The sequence below is a fragment of the Tinamus guttatus genome, unplaced genomic scaffold, assembly GCF_059628265.1.
Source record: "Tinamus guttatus ecotype Peru unplaced genomic scaffold, ASM5962826v1 Tinamus_guttatus_pri_ptg000093l, whole genome shotgun sequence".
NCBI lineage: Eukaryota > Metazoa > Chordata > Aves > Tinamiformes > Tinamidae > Tinamus > Tinamus guttatus.
The window spans coordinates 452,849-476,610 of record NW_028288627.1 but is presented as its reverse complement, the minus strand read 5'-3'; the positions used below and the strand labels follow the sequence as shown (position 1 = coordinate 476,610).

Below are 23,762 nucleotides of genomic sequence, written 5' to 3'. Positions count from 1 at the left end.
GGTTTGTGGATCCTTCTCCCACCGCCCCCCATTTTAATGGAGTTAAAAGATAGAGCAGTGAGTATGGGATTTAGGTTGCCTGTCAGGGGAGAAAGAAATGGACCTACTCTTGGTTTTATCCTGCATTGTCTTGTATGTGAAAGAGAAGAAAGAGGGTCACTGTCATTGGGGCTGGAGCAATACAAAGTTGCTCTCTAGTTTGGTGGCCCAAGTCACTCCCTTTCTCTGACTTCCATTCCTTAAATTATGGCTGATTTTGACCTATCCTAGAACTAGTACTCAGCATCATATTTCAAGATGCAGGATGCTTTAAATGAAAAAGAAAAGAGAGAAATTAAATAGATATGACTCAATATTGATTTCCACTTTTTTTTTTTTTTTTTTTTTTTTTTTTTTTTTGTGGAAGAGCTAAAAATGCCAAGATGAAATATTTGGACTTTTCCTTGGGTTTCTTCCCATTTTTTGTTAGAAGCTCTTTGCCCAGTTTGACTCCAATTCCTGAATAATTCATAGTCTGTAAATAGCTTCCTCCTCCTCCTTTGGTAAATAGACGCTTTGTCCCAAGCGCTTGGCAAGCTCCAAGCCGTGTCATTCTGCTGAGTCGCTGGTTGGAGAGCCGGGGTGCTCACGCTGCTGTGTCTTCCTCTCCGCAGAGTTATGTCATGCCCAGACCACCGAAGGGCTCCATGAGGATTTATAGAAGATGCCCCGTGTCTTGGCGCCTCTGGTGCTCCTTCTGCTGTGGCTAATGAAGAGTGCTGCCAGCCCCCATTCCCTGAGGATCGGTGAGTACCTGACCGCTATGGTGTGGACGTGTTAGGACAAGGACAGTGAAGCCCTGGGGTTGTTGGACACCTTGGGCTGATGGCATGTCCCTGCTCGGGTGCTGTTGATTCACTCGCTGAGTTATGTTTTGTCCCACCGGTGTTTGTTGAAACGTTCTCACCTTCATCTTGAGGCAAAAGTCAAGGGTTTGGTGACTGCCTCAGATTTAGCTCTTCTCTAAGGACGTGATCGTATTCCAGGGATGTAAATGAAATGCGGTTTATGGTGACTGTATATATTTGCATTGATTTTATGGTGATAATGTTACCTGATGGGAAGCTTTTTCTGTATAAATTTGAAGTGATAGCTACTGCTGGAGGAGGCACCGGGGAATGAAACTAAGCCCCCCTATGCCCCATCCCCCTTGATGCTCCCGTAAGCTCCACACAATAGGAAATGATTTTTCTGCCACAAATTTGTTTGTCCTCATGCTGATGAGCAAGGAGTATTTGAGCCCCAGCTGAACATAGTTTAGGAGTGCCACAGAAACATTAGTAACTTCAAAATGCTCCATTTGTAAGAAATTTCTGTGCCTTCAGCCTCCTCTGGGCTTTATTAAAAAGAGTTTAAGAAGAGACACCGTCATCCTTGCTTGCTGCCTGTGTGGATTAGGGACAAGAAATGCATCCAGATGCCTCATAATGAAACCTGCTTCATAGTAGTGACACCTTGCTCTGCTGTTTAGAAAGGAAACTGCTTTTCATGCCTGCTCTCTCTGGAGCTACTAGCTGTTTTTAACTGTTTGTTGCAGATAAGCTAATCTTCTCCTGCCCCCATCTGCAACTTTCATAGGTGATATTCAAAGTGAAATTACTTCTCCCCTTGGCTAGTGCAGATTGGTGCAGCTCGGAAATATAGCAAGAGAGGGTCAATGCTGGCAGCAGTATGGGGAGGGTGGCCGGGTATTTTATATCCCGACATCTCTGATTGATGGGCAGCACTTGTGCTGCATACTCCTCAGCAACGCAGGCTGCATTTCACGTTGATGGACAGGTCCTCCACTGGAGCTGACCGAAGGGAATGGAGGGATGTTTTCTACCTGCTATCTGCTACTCGGTACAAGGAGGTCTTGACGCCTCACGGGGGTCTTAGGGTCTATCCGTAATAGAAGTGAAGTGGGTCAATAAATAGACATAGCTGAAGGAAATGCCTCTAGGGATTCAGGACCTGACAAATGCCGCCCAGAACTCATCCTAAAGCAAGAATTTCCTGAGGAAGGGAAAGCTCAGGTGGATATGTTTGTACATAAGGACTGCTGCTGCTGTACTTATGGTGAGGGAGCGAACTGCCATGCAAATGGAGTTTGAGGCAGATAGGCAAAGAGCTGAGGAGGGATTTGGGGGTTGATTTTGTTTCTTGAAGACACAGTTTTATTTTAACAATATATTCAGCAAAAAAGTTCATAAAAATAAAGTGCAAAATAAAAGAAGAAAAAAATATTACCAGCATCCCTGAAATCATTCCCAAATGCATACTTATGGCAAGGCAAGGAGATACAGTATCTAGCAACATAAATCAATGTACTGTGTAGGGAAGGAAAACAAGGCCGCATGAACACGTGAACATTCAAAGAAAATGCTAGCTAACATTTAAAATAACTCTGAAAGCCATCCAGTAATGGACCACTCAAATGCACGGTTTTATGATTAATAATGTGGGGTGAATAGAGGTAAGGCCGTGCCCTTGCTCCTCGTCACTAGCCAGGAGAGAGAACTTGGTGTCGCGAGGGGCTTCGCGGCTGGAAGGAGACGGTGGCGCTGAGTCAGCGGGACGTGGCTTGGCTGTTAAACCAAGCATGGAGCGGCCCCGCTGCTGCTCTCTGGGGTTTGCAGTGGATCTTGGCCCCAGAACCTTTCAGTGGAGCTCTAGGCAGCAGACTGCTTCATCTCTGAGCGTGCAGTGACAGAAAGAGCAGTGTTGTTTCGCTAGCCTGAAGGGGACCCGCTGCACATTGCATTGCTGTGAGCTTTAGCAACATTGTGCAAACTGTGGTCAGAATATAGGCTATGGGGCGGCCTTCGCTGCTCCTCTGGCATGAACACGAGCACTTTGTAGGCCAGCATATGCTCGGGCATGTTACTGTACTATTCCTCTGCAGGGTACTCAGGAAAGACCGCTGTCCAATGTTTTTTCTCATCTTTGAAGTCTATATATTCCTCTCTAATCCTATCCTGGAGAAAATCTTCTAGTTCTCATTGTTCTACAGATCTTTGTGGGGTGGAAATATTGGAGGTCACTCACTGACATTTGCTATGTTTTATTCCAGATCACTTCTCTCTTTTTTTTTTTTTTTTTTTTTCTGTCACCTCAGTGAGATACTTTCTCCTTAGATGCTTAAAAATTGATTGTGGTGGGGGAATGAAGAAACGGGCAGGACTGGACATGTTCTTAGGTGTTTCCGGGAGATGCATAAAGAAATGCTTAGAGATATCCTGTAGCCGTTGAAAAAGCCAATGCAAAATCATCCTGGAAACAAAACCCAATAGCTGGTGCTTGCCCAAGATGGGTAAGTGTCTGCCCCCACATTCTGGTCTTGTGGAGCTTAAACTGCCTGTAAAGTAATTCCAGGTTTGTTTTTTTGTTTGTTCACTCATGCTCAATAAATTGTCAGGAAATTCACTCGAGTTATTTACAGAGTTATTTACTCGGTCTTATAGAGCCAGCCTGTCAGAGCCCTAAATTGGTATTCTCTTGCTAGATTCATTGGGTGTGCTAACAGCTCGTTTAAAATTCATATAGAAGTCAGAGTTGTAGTTTATTCATGACGTTATCCAAAGTAGCAGTAGGCTCAGTATTGCTGACATACGACCTACCGACAAACTCCTCTTGCAAGGCCCCCTTCAGCCAGTGCTGCTGTGATGCCCTGATGAGCTCCAAGCAGGAAAATACTCTCCTGAGTCTCACGTGGTGATGCTGTTGCCGGAAAACCTTTCTGCTTGTAAATATGGCTAAAGTGTAACAGAAGCAAAGCTGCAGGCAGGGGCTTAGTTGCCTGCTCTTGTCTGGCCGGTTGTCCTGGGTATTGCAGGCTTTAGGTCCTGCTGGTTTGGGAGAGGGCAGAGCAAATTCCTCTTAGTCCCAAGGGGAGCAGACCGGCAAGGGAGAGCCGAGCTGGAAACGAAGCAGGTCACTGTCACACATGCGTTTAGCTGGCTTCTCCTTGTGTGCACCTAAATGTTTTTAAGGCGTTAAACATAGTTCTTCTGCGTTGGCTGCAGCTACGTGCAACGCGCACAGTGCCCTCCGTGCGCGCTTGGCAGGGCAGCAGCAGCGCTAGTCAGATGTGCCCTATGAAACCCTGTCATGTTTGCGCTGCTGTATTTCTAATACCACTAAACGGGATTGCAAGTGGCTGCTGTGGCTGAGGAGGGGATTGTTGCAGAATTTGTTGCACTTCAATGTGGATAAATGCCTTGCACGTGTATTTTGGGGTCTCAGTCCTGAGGCGCCCAAGGTAGATGCTTGCCCACATGGGCGCTGTGGCTCCCTTCAGGGTGTCTGTCTCTTGCAGTATGAGAATATGGGAATATTCCACAGGAATGTGACTCACCAGCAGTCTTGGTCCTTGGAGATGGGAAGTGCTACTAAACGACCACATTACCATTTCTTCATCTGCTTGATTCATACCTTGCTGGGCTCCTTTGACTACTTGCATGTAGAGTTTGACCTTTATTGATTTTGTATATATTTTTCTGAGAGGGTTCATATTTCATTCAGGGCTTTCCTAGAATCTGAAGAAAGAGAGAATTGTGTGGGATGATGATGAGGAGATGTATCAATGTATCTGTTGATACTTGCCTTAATAAATATGCCTGATTAAAATGTTATAAATGTTTCATTTCCCCCAGTATTAAAAAGGCCCAGTTAAATTCATTAAGGTATAGTAGATTCATGGTTATTTGTCATTTGCTACTGAAGACTGGTGAGAGGTAGAGAAAAAATACAATATTCACATATTAACTATTTGTCCTTTTAATTTTGTTTTCATTATTCTTCTAGGAGAGTGATATTTTATCTATGTTTCTTTCATTATGTGCATAAATCCTCATTTAAAGAAAAAAGCACCCGTAAAGATGTCATTCCCTTTCAGCAGTCCATTTTCTATCATTTTTTTCCTTCAGAAATCAGATGAAGGATAGCTTTCTGGAACACTTTCAGTGGTGGTGTCTATTTAAGCATTTATAGAGTGGTTTTAGGCGAGCACCCGGTCCTACTGGATGTCAGCATTCCCTAAGGGGTCTCCTTAGGTATTGCTGTCCTTCCTTCACGTCCTAGAAGTATCCCTGTTTCTGTGCCTTGTCCTGCTTTTGCTTTGGACATCTAGTTTTAGACATCCAGTTTGATATGTTGGTTGAAGACAGTGCCAAGGAGTGAGGGATGGGTGGTTTCCTTCAGTATGGAGATGACCGTGTTGAGTTGCGCATGGCCAGAGCTCAGAAATGCCTGAGACGCTTGTGTCTCCACTTGTGTGCATGGATCTCATAGAAGAAGGATGGGCTTGGGGTGAAGGAGGGTGACCTGGCACGAGTGATGCTGGCATCCTGGGGTTATCTCTAGACTGTGATTTTTTGCCAAGCAAAATGTAATGAATGCCTCATCTGCAGCTAAAAAATCTAGCACTGTGATAATATGAATAATAAATAATAAGGAGATTTATATCCCAGATCAACGCTACAGAGCATGAAAACGAAAAAAGGTTTAGCTTCAGTGAGACAGACAATCTTTGTGTGTCTTGCACCTCTGTGGCATGTTTCCTCTTCCCTTCTTCTCCAGCAGACTGTTATCTATTGATCTGTTCATGTTCAGCAATATCTGAGACTTTATACCTGAGGCAGGCTAATGCCATCGTACATACCCAAAGGCCTCCAGCTTTGTTTTGATTCATCGTGTGTGTATATATATGTATGTATATCCATGTGTGTGTATGTGTACATACACACGCAGACGCACAAACATATGTATATTAGCTGTCTATTTGTGTGTGTAGAGCATCTGGATTGGAAAGCCAGCTGGTAGTTATGGGAAACAGCCGAGTGGCACGTGTTGCAAATCAGCACAGACCTCTGTTTTTTCTTTTTTTTTTTTTCTTTCATTGGCATGTTTAATGAAACTATTTGTTAAGCAGAACTGGTGAAAGTCCAGTGCAAGTCCTACTGCAGCCTATAATGCCCCGTGCCATGGTGCATTTGGCTCTCGTGCAGGTTGGGAATCTGCCTCTGTCTTGCTGTAGATGCTAATTCATCAGGAAGTGGAGGTTGAAGGAGAGGAGCCAGGGAAGGAGGAGCACATCACTGAAAATGTCCTAGGATCTCTCAGAGTCGCAGTTCAGTGCAATCGGGGCAGCAGCTGAGGCTGGGCACAAGTACGGGCAAACAGAGGTTTGCTTCTGCAGTCTGATTTCTGCTCCTGGATGTTAAGGGTTTCTAAGCCAAGGATCAAGATCTGAGAGTCATGAAATCCCAGCTGATTGTTTTATATCTGTATATCATTGTTACCCCTGGAGAGTGCTTCACATATTTACTAGCTCAGACATTTTTAATGCGTCCTTTTTCCTTTCTTAGAGTGAAAACTAGTCTTAGCAAGAGCTATTCTGTCACTTTTTTCATTTTTTTTCACATATATATATGTATGTGTGTCTGTATGGAAAGATCAATTACATGAATGAAAGATGTCTACTTTTCTGCCTAAACAGCTGCCAAAATTAATTCCAACTTCCAGCCAAGCTCAGTGAAGCTGGAATTTCTGCTGAAAGCTCCAGTGCGGCGTGAGATAGACTTGTGCATTAGTCTGTATTACAGATTACTGCTGCCCAGCCCCTTGCCCTTGGCTCTCCCTGTGGCCAGCTGAGGAAGCATGGATTTCACACGCTTGGTGGGGAGCTTCACTTCCCTGCAGGATAAGCCCGAATTAAATATCCTCAAGCGACCCTTGTGGGAGTGAGAACCATCACCCTGCAAAGCAGTGCTCACTTGGTGGAAAGCATCTGTCTTGGCAGCCCAGAGCACCTATAATCTTGGTGCCAGCATCAGCAATGTTTTGAGCTTTATATTTGTTCTTCCCTGTGGACCAATTAACTGGGTTTTAGAGCAGGACCTGAACTGAGCAGGAGATTTCTTGGATGTGGGCAGGAGTTTGGCTGAGTTATAATATTGGAATGAGCATGCGAGGGAGGCAAGCTTTTGGTCCAAACAGCCAGCTCTAGCATGGGAGCACAGAGGGTAGTTATAAGGTTGACAACAGAGCACAGGGCACCTCTGGAAACTTCACTGAAGGGCATGATTACTTGCTTTTAGGGAGCTGCATATCTGTAATGGCTGTGATGTGGCTTTTAAGGCTGTTTTCAGAAAGTGAGATGGAGGTTAAGGCAGCAGCCCGAGTTCCTGAAGGTGAGCTGAGATAAAGCTGAAGTCGCTACCTATGAGCTACAGCAGCCCTTCCGAGAAGGGAAGCTGCAGGGTGGCAGATGAGAGGAGGAGGAGCAAAGTGAAGCAGCTCCAACCTCAAATGATCTGCTGGAGCAGAGCTTAGTACCCCTGCTGTGTGCGTAAGGTGGGGTGTCTTTCTGCTTGCAGCTTTATGCCTCGTGCACTGAGGTTTATTTCCGCGTCTCCTGCTCCGGAGCTCTTGGCACACTCGCTCCTCCATGCACCTGGAGATGCAGCCTGCAAGCATGAGGACCAGTGCTGCAGGATGCACCAGCTGTGGGAGTGCTCCGGAGAGCATAGGGCACTGTGGGCCACTTGGGCAACCTTCCTGGAAAAGATGCTTAGGACCTGGGAGGAATTTTATCCCTCTGCAGCTAATTGCTGGTGTCTTGGTTTAAAACACACAGCCCCTTATAGGGCTAAAAGCCCAGACTGGCCTGGCTTGGATTCAGCAGCTCTAGCTCTTGTTCCTCATGTGGATTGAACCTACAGCAAGTGAAAAAGCCCCCATGCTGGCGAGGGTGAAGGAGAGGCTTTCTGGGGGAGGCATGGTGGGTTTTGCTAGGGATGCTGCTCACAAATCCCTCCAGCTGCTGAAGTGCTTGGAGAGACTAAAGGGTCTTGACGCCAACGATGGCTGTGTCGATTCTTGTCGAAGCCAATTTGGGAGCTGGAAAGTGCTAAAAGAATTGATTGCTAAATGGAAATAAGTCTACTTGGTTGAGATGGAATAGGGTTTAAGTGAGTGAAATTATCTGCAGATTACCCTTGTTGAGCACTGCCTTATTTAATAAACTGAGTTTTAATCTGCTGCAGGGATTTGTGGAGGAAGACCTTGGCCCATGGGGTGGATGTGCACATGACGTAGGGAAGGGACCACAAGGCTGGGCACAGAGCAGTGGGCAGTGAGCAGGTTGTCCATGACATGTGATGGCTGGAAGAAGGTGATACGAGAGAAGAAACCTCACAGTGTGTAGAAGGAGGGCATGCAAGCGCAAGAAGTCTTGGGGGCTGCCGTTGTGTTACGGTGAAATGATCTAGCAATTGCTAATGGGTACTGAGCAGACCCATTGCATAAGAGCAAGCAGGTTCTCTCAGCTAACTTTAGTTGGCCACCTGACTAAATGCAGATGTTACCTGTCACCTTGCATGTGTTTCTGACCCATCTCTCTTTAGTGATAATCATGAAAGCACAACTGCTCCAGATGCTTCTGAAATTGTCCGCAGAAGGAAGGACCAAATATTCCTGTTGGGCAGTCTGCCCGCAGTGCGATCTGTATCTGAGCCAGACAGCTTGCAGCAAGCAGGTTGGGCAAATGGTTTACAAGGCAGCATCTGACCCTGCAAGATACAAAAGGCTAAAGCACAAGGAAAGATGGGCTTTGTTCCTCTCATTTGTGTAACCGGTTTTGAGGTTTCAGAATCCCTCCTGCTCTGTATTTGGGGAAATTCAAGAGCCGACAAACTGTTTTTGCACAACTTAAAGTGAAGGAGGCTGATGTTATTTGTCTAGCATTTCCCAGAGGGTTGCTATCCAGTCACTTTAGTAGTTCATGGGTAACCTGATGTCTATAAATGCTGAAAGGATATTATGATTAACAGTGCTGCTGAGCTACCTTTAGAATAGGGAAATAGGCCCATCTACAATCTCATGCATTTGTTTCTGCAAAACTTGTGTTCAGGGAGTATAAGTTAGATTTGGGATAGCAGGAAAGAGGCAGAGAAGGGTCCTTGTTTGCTCATATATTTGCAAGTGCATCTTCCCGGGGTGTGGGGGAATTGCTGCTCATTAACCTACTTGTAACTTTGTGCAGAAATCACTGGAATTGATCTCTATGTGCTGTGTTCTCTGGAATTAATCCTGGTTTCATATCATAAAGGTGGAGGGGGGCAGACCAGAGTGAAGACCTGAGATTTTCCCTAAAACTGCAGCCCATGTGAGCCTAGGACTCCCATCATCATCTTGCCAAGCCCAAGGGGTAATGAAGCCTGAAAAATAGTAATGTGGTGTCTGCTTGGGTTTGGCTGTGGATCTCCACAGTACATCTGAATGCACCCACCTTGTACCAAATCTGATGCAGAGACATCTAATGTTATCATGGCAGAAGGCACTAATTGTATTTAACTCCTGCCTTCACCCCGCAGGGCTGTTTTGCCAGTCGTGTTCAGCTGCCCCACACCTCTTCCCTTGTACTGGCGGCAGAAGTCAATTTTGTCATTTGGCTTCTGCACTTCAGAACATTTTGTTCCGTATTCCTTGCACAGGAGATAGCTTGGCAGTGGCAGATCTCTAGCATTTATTATCTGCTGTGTTTGTATCCGTTTCAGTGGCATGTAGAATTTTTTGGCATGCTTTTTTTCGCTGGAGGGCCCTGGTACAGTGGAAAGAAGTACTTGAGCTTCCAGGCATGCTCAGAAATACCACAATCTTAGTGATCACACAGAACAAAGCAAAGAGGAATTTTAAAAATCTGTGGCATCGAAAAGTCTTGCAAAACTTGTGCAAATGCCTATGCAATAGCCTGTGCAAGTGCCACGCAATAGCCGCCCCAGGTGCCTCCGCAAGCACTTGTGCAGTTTCGTTGCAGATGCTGGTGTTGAGCCTCCTGGGGATATGTGAGTGGATGCGGTGTCCGCTTGGCAGCCCCCAGCAGGGCTTGTCTCAAAGTCCCCGATGTGATGAGCCCTGTGTGGGTGACGCTGGGGAACAGCTGCCTCCAGGGTGTCGCTGGCAGCAGTGTGCTTGTCAAGCTTGCCATGACTGCCTGAGGATCCCGAGCAGTTCGGCTGGAAGGCAGAGTCATTAAATCGTGGATAAACAGGATAAACAGGCAGCCCAATGTGTTGTGGTCTGTGCCCCCGCAGGGCTGGCCTTGGGTAGCTGGCAGCAGACAGGTGCTCATGGTACCCTTCTCCCATCAGCAACTGAGGACAGGGGGCTGAGTGCTTGGGTTTTGGAGCAGAAAGCTTGTTTTATCTAATGGCTGTGACCGAAAAACCTGCCTTTAAATCCCATGGAGCATCTCATTAGCAAAGAATGATGCCTCGGGCAAGTGGAGCCATAGAAAAGTAATCTTTACTAAGCACCCTCAGTGGTCAGAGTTGCTTGATGAGCTCCAGAGTTTTATTTGCAAGCAGCTTGGGTTGTTTTAGCAGGAAAGCACTTTGAACTCCTTCCCTTCCCGGTCTCTAGGTTACAGTTTTCTATTTCTGTGTGGGTTTTTTTTTTTTTTTTGCCTTTTTTTTTTTGTTGTTTGTTTTTTTCAGTGCCCACAGCTCTGCAAATAATCCTGGTGAAACAGTTGACACTGGGAACAAAATGAGTGGAAGAGCTGTGGTGTGCATGGGTCAGGAACATGCACGCAGGCTTAGAAAAAGGGATATAATATACCCCGAGTGCATCACAAGGCGTCCTGAATGGGATAGAGGCAGGAGCGTTTCCATGGGGAATGGTGCACGCAATCCACAAATCACTATGGGAACATCTGTGGTGGAAAGTTATGTCTCTGAATGCTTCAGTGACGCTTATTTGGGATGGGAAGAGCAGCAGTTCCTCTTGGGGCCCTCCTTTCCAGGCTGGCATCTGCAGCAGCAACGTGGCAGGGTCTCTCTGAACATTACAAGCTCTCCACAGTTGACAGGAAATGAACCATAAGCTGTAAGCACAAAGGCTAGTGAAAAAAAAAAAAAGAAATCTAAAGCAGCATCTTGCCAGTTGCTTTACTTTTAGCTGGGTAGCATGATGGGGAAAGTGAAAACGGCTCAGAAAAATGAAGTGAGACATTGGGTGTGAGCACAAGGTGCTGAATGCTTCAGCTGCCTCGCTAACCCCGATAGTTGTTTGAAGCTCTGCTGCTGCACTGTGGTTTGTGTGATATTTATAGACTGACGTTGAGCCAACCCCAGCCTCACCCTTTGGCTTGAGTGATATAAGGACATCTCAAGTTAAATCCAGGAAGAGGAAGGGAGAGTGGACAATTCATCTGCGGTCACTGCACTTTGCTTTATGAAAAGGAAATGAGATGAAGGCAGGAGACTCAAAGTTTGTGTACGTCTTTCTTGTCAAGCGTGCGAAGCTGACACAGCGATGGAGTCATTATGGGCTTGTGTAAATACAGACTCTTTGCTATTTTTTTTTCCTGTAACATGACTCATTTACTTGATAGCCTGTAATAGCTCTGGAGGAGCAGTCACTGTTTATCAAGTAATAGTTTCTCGGTCATCTCGGCCAACTCCAGCATTCATGGTGCATAGCAGCATTTTTCAGGTCAGAGTAGATGCCTCTGCAAAGCGTATAGCAGCAAGGAGGAGTCAGTAAGCCTCTAACGCAATGGTCAGCTGAAAGATGCTTTAATTTCCCCACACTTGGGACTTTTAGGCAGAAGGTGTTCTCCATGGTGGTCTAGGCAGACATGCATTCCCAGGGGCAGCTTAGAGCTGGTTGTGCTCCTTCCTACTGCCTTTGCTCCTTCTCATCTGCTTTTAATGGCAAACAGCCATCAAACAGTGCATATCTCCTGCCGGGGGTTCATTGTCCTAGAACTATCTGTTTTACTGCAAGGAAATGGAAAACAGTTTTCAGGAGTGCTTAACAGTATAGAGGGTCTTAAAGCAGAAGTTGGTGGTGCTAAGCACACCTTGGAAACGCATATCCTGACGCTTAGGGAATCAGCTAACCTCAAAGAGATTTTGTAGTTTGGTTTAGAAAAGCACTGGGTTTGAGAGTTTTCTCTCCTGTGACTGAAATACAACCGCCTTTAGTATGAAGCACGGTTGATTTTTCAACATGAAAAGGTAGAGCAGGAACAAAAATAGTAATAGTAATAAAACCTTGTGCTTTGAACTCCAGAAAAAATGCAAGAAAGAGCATGTGAGTGACTAACGCTGCAAGCCCTTTGAAATGCAGTCATTCAGTGAATACAGCCACACGCTTTTGTTAAATGTCCTGTCTCTCCTCTTCCCTCGCCCCCATCTCCTGCATGGAAGCAGTCCAGCACCATTCATGCTTGCAGGGCCCGATGCGGCTCGCTGTGCCGAGCTGCCGGAGCCACCTCCAGCACCTGCCAGGAGCAGTGCACCAGGTTAACGTCTGCTTGCATTTTTGTCCAGCCTTCTCAAGGGCCAGCAGAGAAATCGGTGCCCAGATGTGCATGCAGGGGGTGATGTACCTGTTCGCCCTCCGCTTTGGCAGGTTACTGCAGCCTTGCAGGGCTAAAGCTTGCTGCTGGGCTGGGAGAGCAGGAGCTGCTGGCAAACATGCTAGTTCTCAGTATTTCACTTTGGAAATTCAGAATATCATTGCTGCTCAGTTGGTTTTATAAATCTCTCTACTTGAACCGAATTAAGCCTGGGAGAAGTGCCACTGACTTCCTGAGCAGAAGTTTGTAATCCCCAGAAATGTCCTTCTCAGTTTTGAAGTGAACTTGAAACAAATTTTGTTCTAGGTGCAGAAATGGAAAACCTGGAGAAACTGAAGTTCAGGCATGGGTTTTTTTCTTTTCCTCCCTTCCATTTCTGGTTCTGGCAGTAGATTTCGGCCAAGTGCATACTTGGACTTTGAGGCGTTTAGGCTGTCAGTAAAATATAATTATTTTTAGAAAAAATATCAAACTTGAGCTTTCCATCTTAAGAAAATATCCCCCTAAGCAATATATGTGAATGTTTCAAGCTGAGAATCTGGTGGTGTGAGAAATAACTTTTTTCTGCTTCTGGTCAGGAAATTGAATGGGAAGATCAAGGGAACTTCTTGCTGAACAGAAGAATCTGTGTCTTGGAAAGCAGCAGGGTCTGACACCTGAGAAAATGACACTGGAACAGTGTACAGGGTTCCGCTGCTGCCCTGATGTTGTGTTTTGCACATAGAGGCATGTCACATTCTCTAGGTTTCAGCTTCCCCAACTAACATATTCGCTGACCTAGAGCGGGACGTAGCTGGTAATTATTTCTTTGTGCTGTCCGACTGAGAAGGAGCTTCCTTAGCCGAGCCAGAAAGGGCGATTAGTGGAGGAAGCTGCTTTTGTCTCCCCTGTCAGATTGTCTGTGTTTTGGCAGGAACGGGTGGGTGGGACTGGATATATATGTATTATTCTCTGAACCCCTTTGTTGCTTTAAATCTATAATAGGGAGAAGGAACAATAGCAAAATCCCTCAGTCTATAGCACTCGGGTCTTGCAAGGAAACCCAAAGGCGATGTCTGTAGCGCTCGGATCTTGTAGGGAACCCGAAAGCTGATGTATATGTTCTGTTTTGGCAGCTTAGGGGGCTGGGAGCTGATTGTGCTTAGCTAAGGCAGATGAGTAAACCAGTCTTCACTCAGCAAAGCGTTAATGCTTTGAATGATTTGACCAGGACTGAAGCACACAGTTTGCTGAATTCCACTCCTTTTCCCTCAAACTGCTCCTCACAGTTAGTCTCATCCTGTTCTGCACTGTACTTTTGCAAGAGCTGGAGGGTCCTGAGCATCCTGCAGGAGGCCAAAACAGGGATCTTTAATCTAAGCTTGTGATTGTGGTGATTAAATCCTTCTGCAATGGTGCCCCTCTCTCAGGAGCTCTTCCCTTGGGGAATTTCAAGTCCCCAGTCACATTTCCTCCTAATGCTAAAGTGTTGTATATTAAATTAAGACTCTCTTAAGGGTTGGAGGTCTGTAAATCCCTTGATATTGATAGCACTGGAGTCTCCAGGTAATATGCAGTAGCTCTGCTTTACTGCCTGGTGCCTTTTTGATCCTCTTAGGGCTTGGGTAGGAATGGAGCCTGAGTGGCTGGAAGCAATGGAGTAGGGTGAAAGCATTTTATCTTGTTTGAGAGGAGATGGCTCTTAAAGCCTGTATGCATGGCTTGTATCCAAAGCTGGCATGGCAGAGAGTGAGCTGGATTGACCCGCCGGCTGTGGGCACCTTGGCAGTCTTGTCAGCGGCGGCTTGGAATGTCTCGTGTTTTCAGATGGGCTTTTGCTTTAGCTGAAGAGGGCAGGAACCTGCTGCTCGCTGTTGCTCCAGAGGTGTGCAGTGAGGCACTGAAAGCAGCACTGCTCTCCAAGCTCTAATCCCTCCCCTCTGCTGCCGCCAGGTACTTGGCGGCAAATAAATATTTTGCTCACAACTCATTGGAGGTGGCACCTAACCAGATGTGCTCTCACTTGGAATGGCAGGAGATTTATTTGGTTGTCCATTTATAGCTTATTATTTTTTTCCATCTCCCCCCCCACCTTAATAATAGTTTACTATCCACCAGAGTACACATTTTCTTCTGATTAAGTGCCATTTAGCCGTTGGCTGCTTGCTCATTTTACTTTTATAGACACATTTGCAGCAGCGCAGACAGAGGCAGTAGCGCCTAGGAGCAAGGGTAAGGAGAATGAAGAGTAGCAACAGCTTGATTGGATTGGATTTTAATAAAGTTTCCAACTAAGCTGCGTCACAACTGCTGCTTGCAGGGGAGCTGATAGGGGTGCTGCGCGTGCACGCAACATCCGACCTTGCTGTGAGATGGGCAGCAGAGGCTGCTTGGAGCATCCAGCTGGAGTCTAGAGATGAGATCCTTGACCATGAGGGGCATTTGAATTCTGCATAGCTGGGAGCTAGTCTTCTCTGGGGTGAAGAGCGATTTCCCAGCTTTCAGCAGCTGCTAATTAGTTGCAGATGATGAGATAATTTATAAAAATTAAGAGCGATTTTCTTCATTGTGCTAATATCGCTTGGCAATAAAACTGCTCTTTTAAAAGGGTGACTTTTCTCTAATGTAGGGATCAAGGCTAAAAATATATGTGTGTATATCTAGAGAGAGAGAGGGGGAGAGAAAGCGCTTCTTAACCACACATGAAGAGGTATTTCAGAAGTTCATCTGAACCATAAGACTGAATTCAAATTGAAATGCAAATTTCTGTGTTGCTTAGAGCACTGTTTGGAAAAAATGTTTGATCATGTCACCTTGGTGGCAGGGCAATAGAAAAATATTCTCCAGCCTGCTGTGGAAGGAGGCTTTAGCAAGGAGCAGACAGCTTGCATTACGTGGGGATTTTGGCAGTGAATCAGCAAAGCAAAGGTCGCTTTTCTCCCCCTTCCCCAGGAGTGACAGTGACTCATTGCCAATTCCTAGCATCATGCAGGAACAGTGTCTCACAGAGAGCAGAGCGGAGAGTTGTAAGAGAAATGTTTTGTCTCCTGTGTAGAGTGCCTGGGGGAAACAGCAAATACATGAGAGAAGGTAAGATGCAGAAGCAGAGCAGTAGGAAAAGGCTCCGGCGCTGTGGGCTCGTTACCCCAGGACTTCCCAGCACTTGAGCATGTCCAACTCATCTTCCACTCTTGGAGAGAGCAGAGGCCAAGCAGATGCATGAAGGTGTTATGGTGCAGCGGTGGGATTCCTTCCTATGCCCTGTCACTGCTGCTGCAATCTCAGCTCTTCCTCAGCTTCAGGTGTTTTTGGCCCCTTTGGCTGAGCTGAGCCCGAGCATGTGAGCATGTTTCTGGTGGGTCTAGTGCGATCTGACCAGCAGATAGGGCTGGTGGTGGTTGTGTAGCTGCTTGGAAAAAGGTATTCATTAGTCTGATGAATGAATTTTCTGCAAACTCGGAAGGCCTCCAGTGCTCTAGGTTTCTAATGATTTTGTCACGATGTTAATCCCTCAGGCGAGCGGCAGCATTTTGATATCAGCAAACAAATTACGTTTCCGCATAGATAAGCCAATATGGAGTCAAGCATGAGAGCAGAAAACAATTCATCAGCTTCTAATGGGGCCTGGAGATTCCGGGCAGGGCTGAATTCAATCACCCTCCGGAAGGAGGCATGTGCCCGGAATGTGAGCCCGGTGCGGGGGAACGCGTGGCCACGCAGCACTGCTGTGTAACTGCGCTCAGGGAAGCCTTCCTGCGCTCATGGTGATGCCCAGCTGATGCGGAGCACCCCAATGCCGGCTGCTGCGTGTCTAGCAGGAGGTTATACCAAAGAGCTGGCAGGAGGAGAGCTCAAGAGCAGCACAGGGAAGGTGCAGAGGATCAGTTGCTCTTTCTCCTGGTAGGAGAACTGGAGGACACTCAGGGAGACTATAAGAGCTAAGCTCAGAATGAACAGAAGTCAGCCGTTTTCATGCAGTAGGTGGTTGACGTGTTGAGTTCTTTGCCAAAGGATGTTGTGGGTACAAAACTTTCATAGGTTTCAGGGGAGACTGGACAATCACCAGGAAGAGAAACACACATTATTAAATATATAAACAACATCACTTTTGGCAGCTTCCTAACCTGAGCATAGCTGAAGGCTGGGAGGCTATTAGCAGGAATTATTAGATGGACTTTCGGTTTGACAGTAACATTTGTTCTTACAATCTAGGTATGAAGCAGAGGCACAGAGAAAATAAAAAGTATTGCCTTTAGCAAGCTCTCAAATTAGTACCCGCATCTCCCCAGTCCCAGCCTAGTGTGTTCTCCATCAGGACTGAAAGGTGCTGAAATGCAACCCAGTTGCCAGCAGCACGGCGAGGGAAATGCTGGTGGCTGTGAAGGCAGGAGTGAGGGGTTCCTTGAACCAATGCCTTGTGTTCTGGGCAGCTGCATTACCTGTTGTTTGTGATTTTGTGTTTTTTTGCTTTTGTTTCACTCCCATGTTAAACACTCAGGAGACAAGACTTTGTGATTGGGCAACACAGGAATTTTCTTAGCTAGTGGTGGGTTGCTATACCTCTGGTTTCTTCCTTGTAGTGTTCACCCAGGTGATTGTTGCCGCTATGAAGTCTTGCTGCCTGTAGTCCAAAGGAAGGATTTGAATAATAATAATTACTAACTGAAACATCTGTGACAAAGCCTTGGCATGTCAGCCACGATGTCCTGGGCTTGCCAGCTAAAGGATCCTCTTGTAATTTTCAATTGCTTCATCAACTTCTGTCCCTGAGACTGTAGCTCTGCTTTGAAGCACAGAGATGATAGAAGCTGGCACGGCTCCTTTCTTAGCATTCAAGTCTGAAAATTGACCTGGGAATGCAGAAGGCTTCTCATTGCTTTTGTAAAAATACAGGGTTGCATCTGTTTCTGGCTTCTCTGAATGGAGGTGGATCTGTGGATCTGGTCTAGTGAGCGCAGGGTAGGAGACTTTGCGTGGCAAGGCCAGAGCATCAGCCCCTCGGACCAGAGTGTGTGCAACCAGCATCATGATGGTGTTTAGAAACCGTCAGGCTGTCTTGGTGGGTCTCAACTGTGGCTGCACAAAGCAGAGAAGGGAGGAGTTGTTGAGCAAACCACACCATCTCTCATTAGCTAGTGATATTTGTTTTTTTTTAAACAGAATCAACAAAACATCTCAGTCTCCTTGCCCCGCAAGTCAATAAAATGAGCACTTGCTAATGCCTGAATCGGAGACTCAACAAGTTTATTACAGGTGTAAAATCGATGCCATTATCCAGCTCTCCTCTATTGATCCATGCTGCAGCATGTCAACATGCTCTGGCAGATGGCTACGAGCAGACCGTGGTCCACTTAGTGTGTCTGCATGCAGTTCTGCTAAGGCCCATTAGAAGCCGTGCTGAACAGATTGGCCTCTTCCTGATGGGCTAGACCTTCCGAGGGTCTTCCATATGGGCTCCCCGCAGGGGACTCCCAACGTCAGCACACTTGTGAAGGGCTGGCCAGGAGGCGTGCTGGAGCAGTGAGGCCACGAGCGAAGCAGAAGGGTCAGCTCGCGATGCAAAGGACCGTGCTGTCTTGTGAGAAGGGCTACTGCGGCGTATTTGTAGCTTCCGGACTGCTGCTGGGAGCCTTGGATGTAAATGACAATGTAGCTAATAAGGTCTAATTGGCTATTAAAGGAGAAAGCGGCCCCGGAGATGCCGAGGGCCAATTAACCCTGGGAGCGGGGAGCGTGACACTGTATCTCTGTGCAGTGATGTGTGCAAGAGCCTTTCATAAATGGATATAGAAAAGAGCAGCGGAGGTCTTTACCAAAATCCTTCTGAAATCAGTCGGGATATGTAAGGCATGCAGCAAGTTAAGCATTTGCTTGCTTTTGTACCTTCCTGGAGCCTGGGTTAGCGGCTGGCTAGTGTGGGCACAGTCAGCACAGATCTTCCTGAAACCCCTGTGAGCATCAAAGGTGCCCTAGTGAGCTGAAACATCTCGGACAAGGTTTTTTTTGATGTCCTTAGCTCTGAGGACATGAAAGCTGTAGAAGGTGGGAGAGATCTGCAGGGAAGGGGAAGCCATAGGTGTCAGCCGAGTGTGTGCAGCGGGTGTGATGGGGGCTAGTGCGCAGGTAGACCAGGTGTGCGATGAGAAGCGGTGCTTCGGGCTCAAGGTGCTCAGCTGTCGGGGCTGCCTTGTGTCCGAGCGAGCTGGTCTCACAGCTGGGCATCCGCGGGGAAGCAGGTCCGCTCTGCACGGGAGACGGGCCTTGAGTAGCAGCAATCACAGCAGCCCCGTCCAAAGGCTGCTGGAGCCAACAGGGGACCGTGGGCTCCATCAGTCATTCTGACTCAAAACACCGTCTGAGACCCGGGCCGTGGGGAGCCGGTGTTTTGACACAGCCTTGTCATTAATTTGAATAAACAAATTGTGTCTAATGGCTTTGCCCTCTGTTGCCAGTGTATCTTATTAGAGGAAAATGGAAATATTCAATATTGCAAAGCCAGCTACCTATTTTCATAATCTATTTTTCTGCTAGGATCATGCAGACAAAAAATGGGATCAGGTGAATGTGACTGGGACTTTGGACTTAGCAATCTCTGTGTTATATGATTTTGCATTGTGGTCTGTGTAGCATGTCATTAGGCTGGATTTGTGGGCTTTTTTTTTTTTTTTCGCAATAATACTGTGCATTCTTTAACCCATCTTTCCTGCCATGCACTGCTGCCCCCCCCCCCCCCAAAAAAAAAATATTATTTTTGATTTCTGCATTTTTACTGCTCTGAAGTCAACTGTGTTATACTGCACTGAGTTCAGCCTGAGCTGGGGATGAGCAGGACAGCAACGCTCAGCTCCCAAACTTGGGAGGAGTGGCAAGGACCACTTTTCTTGTCCTCTACATCACTTTTTGCACAGTAGAGAGAAGGGGACCATGATTATTGGGTCTGCCCTACAGTAAAAACTCATCATTTGACTCATCTCAATGGAAGAAAAATGCGACTGATGTACTGCTAACAGCACAGTCATCACTGTAGTCTTCCATGAGAGACAGAAGTGAGCAGAAGAGTTGCTGTCCTGATTTCCCTATGATCTCTCAGTGCAATTCAGAAAGTGTGCTGAATTCCTTTGATCACGTACAAGCAGCAGATGGAAAGAAGATACTGTACTGACCTAAGTAGTAGAGACAAAGCTTTGCTCCTTTAAACATTATAACTCTTTCGGTTTGGGTTGTGAAACTTCTCTCAAAGATCACTAGTGAATGCAGCTGCAGATTTGGAGCTAGTTTGAATTAATATTGCAGCCTGCTTCCAGCAGCGAGTAATCCCCACTCCCATCCCAAGGGGAACGGGAGCAGTGAGAGCTGCCAAATTCCATTTTGTTGTCACGCTGAGCTTTGAGAGCAAACTTACTGGTCTTCAGCAGTCCCCAACAGAGCGTGCAGGAGGTAGCACCTCCCTGTGAGTCTTTTTCTTTTGACTGAGAGCTGGATTTATTTTAGTAACTTGTGTTTGCAGGCAATATTGGAGAGGTTTTGGGGCATGGAGCAGATAATGTTCTCAGAAGGAAGCGTGTGCCAGGGAGCAGTTCACTGAGGGCGATGGAGAGGCGGCAGTGACGGAGGTGGAAAGCAGCGGGAGCAAAACAGCCCCCAGGGCTAGTGCCTGGGCAACCAGTGCAGCAGCCTGAGGCCGTGCTGGTTTCTATTGGTGAGCAGCAGGTATTGCCACCCTGCAGAGGTGAGGCCGTGTGCTTGCCTCAGCCTCCAGCGTGTGGCTCTGCAGCTGTCACGATGTATTGAATATTGCATAAAGAGTGAGCAGTCTGTGTGCGTCTGGATGCAGCACGTGCTGAACAAATCCTGGCTGTGCACTGGGTTCAGCTTGCAGTTTTGCAGGTGTAAGGAATACTTCCATCCCTGGGGCTGACACTTGGGCACCTCGTCGCCATCAGTAAACACTTTTTTAAAATAGACCTTGTTAGAGTTTTGCTTGCAGAGAAAGGTTGGCCAGTTTTTCCTAGGACATGGCAAGGCTGCTGGTTTTCCTTCAGGATGGATGTTCCTCCACAACTCATTGTTAGAGGGACAAAACAGGACCACGATGCATTGAAGCAGGGTTACTTGCCCACCCAAGTTGTTTTCTGTGTCCACTTAGAGCTGCTGCCAGTGTGTGTCCTGTCAGTACAGACACCTCCTAGTAAAAATGTCAGCCATGGGGAAAAAGCACAGAAGTTCAAAGGGATCTGACTGAGATTTTCACCTAGGCAGCAAATAAATTGCCTGCTGCAGCTATTCTCTTCCCTAAATTGGCAGTGCTTGGAATAAGGCCAACTTCCCCTTTCTTTCTCTGGGAGGCACCTACTGATTCTCTAGGGAGTTCTCTGAGGGATCCAGGGGACAAGATTGGCTTGTGGTCGTTGGAAGCAGCGGGATGTTGCAAAGGTTAATTGCATCTAGCTGATGTGCTACTGGAAACCAGCATTTTAGAATGAAAATGACCTTAAAATTGAATCCCTGGTGTTGCAAAAGCCTCTGCCCTAGATGCACACACATGCCTACCTCTCTCTCTGTAGGGGTAAGCAGGCACATCTTTAAGTCAGTCTGTGCAGTGATTCGCAACAACATCCTCACACACATTCCCACCCAAACTCTCAAATGTGTAGGCACTCACATACCGAGGATCTAGCAATGTTATAGTTGTGCCTGTCATAGCCAAGTACACACCACAAAATTTTGCTTAAATGAAATCTGATGTATTCAAAAGCTGTAAAATCTCTTAAAGAAAATGAGATCTTAGCAGGAAGTGAAAGCCCGAACAGAAGACTCTTTATTGACCCTAGGATACAGTTTTCAAAAGGATTCTGCAGGTGTCTGTTTCTGTGTAGTAAAACATGGGTCTGTATCTGTGTTTTTTTTCAGATGGTTAAAAAACCCATAAAGTTAAATTGGTAGAACTGTCTAATGTGATTACAGCAAGATGGGGATAAATGTGGTTTCATTAGATCTTGTTTTGAAGTAGGAGACTGTCATTTTCTGATGGAAAGCTGAGATGACAGGGAGTTGTGGTATTTGAAGTGCCTTTTTTAAGAATGACCTGTTCCATCTTTTTGACACCAAACATATGCATGCAAAAAGAGAGCACTAGTTTATTTTTTCTTGGTCTAGCAGAAAATGGGAAGCTCCATTTTTAGTGTAAGTTTTCTCTTAAAGAATTCCATAAGGGAAAGGGCAAATCCTTGAATAAAACGTGTCTGTTTTGCTTTTAGCAGGGCCCATGGGCTGCAACCCAGCTTGCAGCGAGGCTGGGGTTAGGTGCCGATGTATCTCACATAGCTGGTGCTATGACCCAGGTACAGCCTGCAAAGTCTGGCACCAAAAGGATGCATAGTATAGTGCTATACTGTTCCCAAAGAGGAAGGTGAAGGTGAGCCAGCTAGATGAAGATAACTTGGGGCTTTCCTTCTGTAAGGAGAACATGTTTTTGCATTAAGAGGCTCCCAAGCTCCATGCTATCAATAGTGAATTTTAATTTTGGTGGAAGCTCCTGAGCTGGCAGCTGCAGGACAAGCCACATGGTTAGATCTGATGAAAGATTGATCATTTGTGGTAGACAGGAAGACAGAGAAATGCAATGTCTGATGTTGCCTGACCAGAAGATGAATTCTGGGAGGCCACAGATTAAAAAAAAAAAAAAAAAAAGGGGGGAGGGGGGAGGTGGGGACAAGGAGGACTGGAGGGAAAAGGGTCCCAGATCCTGTAAGAGCAAAGATGATATGTCATCAAATGACTAATGCTGATGGAAAATGTAGCAAATGGCTAATGTTGCAGGGCCTGATGTTGCAGCCAGAGTAATTGTTTGTGGGACTGGCATTTCTGGTATGAAAAGATTTAGAATGAGCTTTCAGTAAATAAAAGAGGAATTGGCACTGATCTTCAGGGCCAAGATTCAGCAGCTCAGAGTGAAAAAAGAGGGAGATTGCTTTATGTATTTTTAAAGAAAGGAAATAATTCTTCCAAGTGCATTCTGATTAACAAAACATGCAAGGGCTTAAACCAAAAGGGCTGGGCCAAAATTTTTTATTTTTTAGGACAAATACAACAAGCTTCACCTGACCTAGGCTGTGCATGGCAACAAACACTGGCCATTAAGTCTGTGCCCTGCAGAGCTAAAGGGGACCTTCAATAGCCCTGCGGAGGTAATTCCATATAATTATAATTTTGGTGGGCTATTTTTTTTGCTGTTAAAAGTATTAACTGACTCACTCCTTCCACAACCTCTAGTTAAAGTGCCAATGCACAACTGCTTATGCATGGGTTTCTGGAGTTGGCTGTGTACGTGGTGACAGCAAGGGTGGCTTTTGCACTGTGGATCCTTTGCCAGGAACTGGGATTAGTTCATTATTTCAAAGTGCAATGTTCTGGTTACCTGGATTAGCTAGCATCCCTCTAGATATTTGAAAATTAAGAAAGTTGGATGCCATCAAATAAGCTTTCACTCTTTGTTCTCTAAGGCTTCTACCCAGAGCGCAACCCGCTACGTGTGTGAGTGTGTGCAGGAGAAGGGGCTCGTGGCTGGGAGCAGAGCAAAGGCAAAGCATGTTCTAATAAACTGACACTTAGGGCTTTTGTAATGAGGCTCCCTGGAGCTATTTGTGGCTTTTAGAGGTGTAGGGGTCAGCTATTTCCCTTTGCTTCTTCAGAGTCCTCTGGTCAGAGCATTAAGGGGATGGTTTCATGGTGGGGACACAGGAGTGGATGTGAGGACTTGGATTCAGTTTCCGTCCATGTCCCAGACTTCCTTCCCAGCTTTTCCAGGTGTGGGTGGGTCTGTCTTTTTCCAGCTGTGTACAAATCAAGTCTGTTAGGCGAAACAGAGGTCAGGGTGTGCCCAGATGGACAGAAGTGGGCAGGACACAGAGAGGGAAACCAGCTGATGTTTTCGTTGGAGAGAAGAAGCTGTATTTGCACCCATTCTCGGCAGCCTTTCTGTCCGCAACGGGAAGGAGAGCATTTCCAGTCTGGAGAAGCTGGCAGGGTGCCGTCCCCCTCTGCCTTGGCAGCCCACAGGTTAGGAAGGTGTCCCGGGGAGCGTGGAGCTCTGACACGCTTATTAATGCTGCAGCAGAGCTCGTTATGCTGGAGCGGAACCTTTACTCCAGAGACATTAAATATTAATAGCAGCAATAGAGACACAGATAAACAAGAGCAAGTTATAAACTGTTCATTTTGAGGACATCAGTGTTAACTCTGGCACTCTGAGATTACAGCCAGATCAGAGTGAGTGGCTTAGAGAGTTCCCGACTGATAGACCAGCTCTGTACCTCTGTCTAGTCCAGAGCTTGTTCTGCAAGTTTCTTGATGCATTTTTCAGTTAGCTGAAAATTTATTTTCAAAAGTGAGTTGG

At 46.4% G+C, this 23,762-nt stretch overlaps 1 protein-coding gene across 1 annotated transcript in view; it reads left to right on the top strand.

Moving 5' to 3' along the window:
- The first annotated feature begins 671 nt into the window (after positions 1–671).
- The window catches only part of GRIK4 (glutamate ionotropic receptor kainate type subunit 4), a 95,291-nt gene continuing 72,200 nt past the window's right edge, over positions 672–23,762 (top strand). The window contains exon 1 of the mRNA XM_010215193.2: positions 672–785. Coding sequence (XP_010213495.2) covers positions 704–785 — 82 coding nt within the window. The 5' untranslated portion in view covers positions 672–703. The remainder of the gene's footprint in view (positions 786–23,762) is intronic.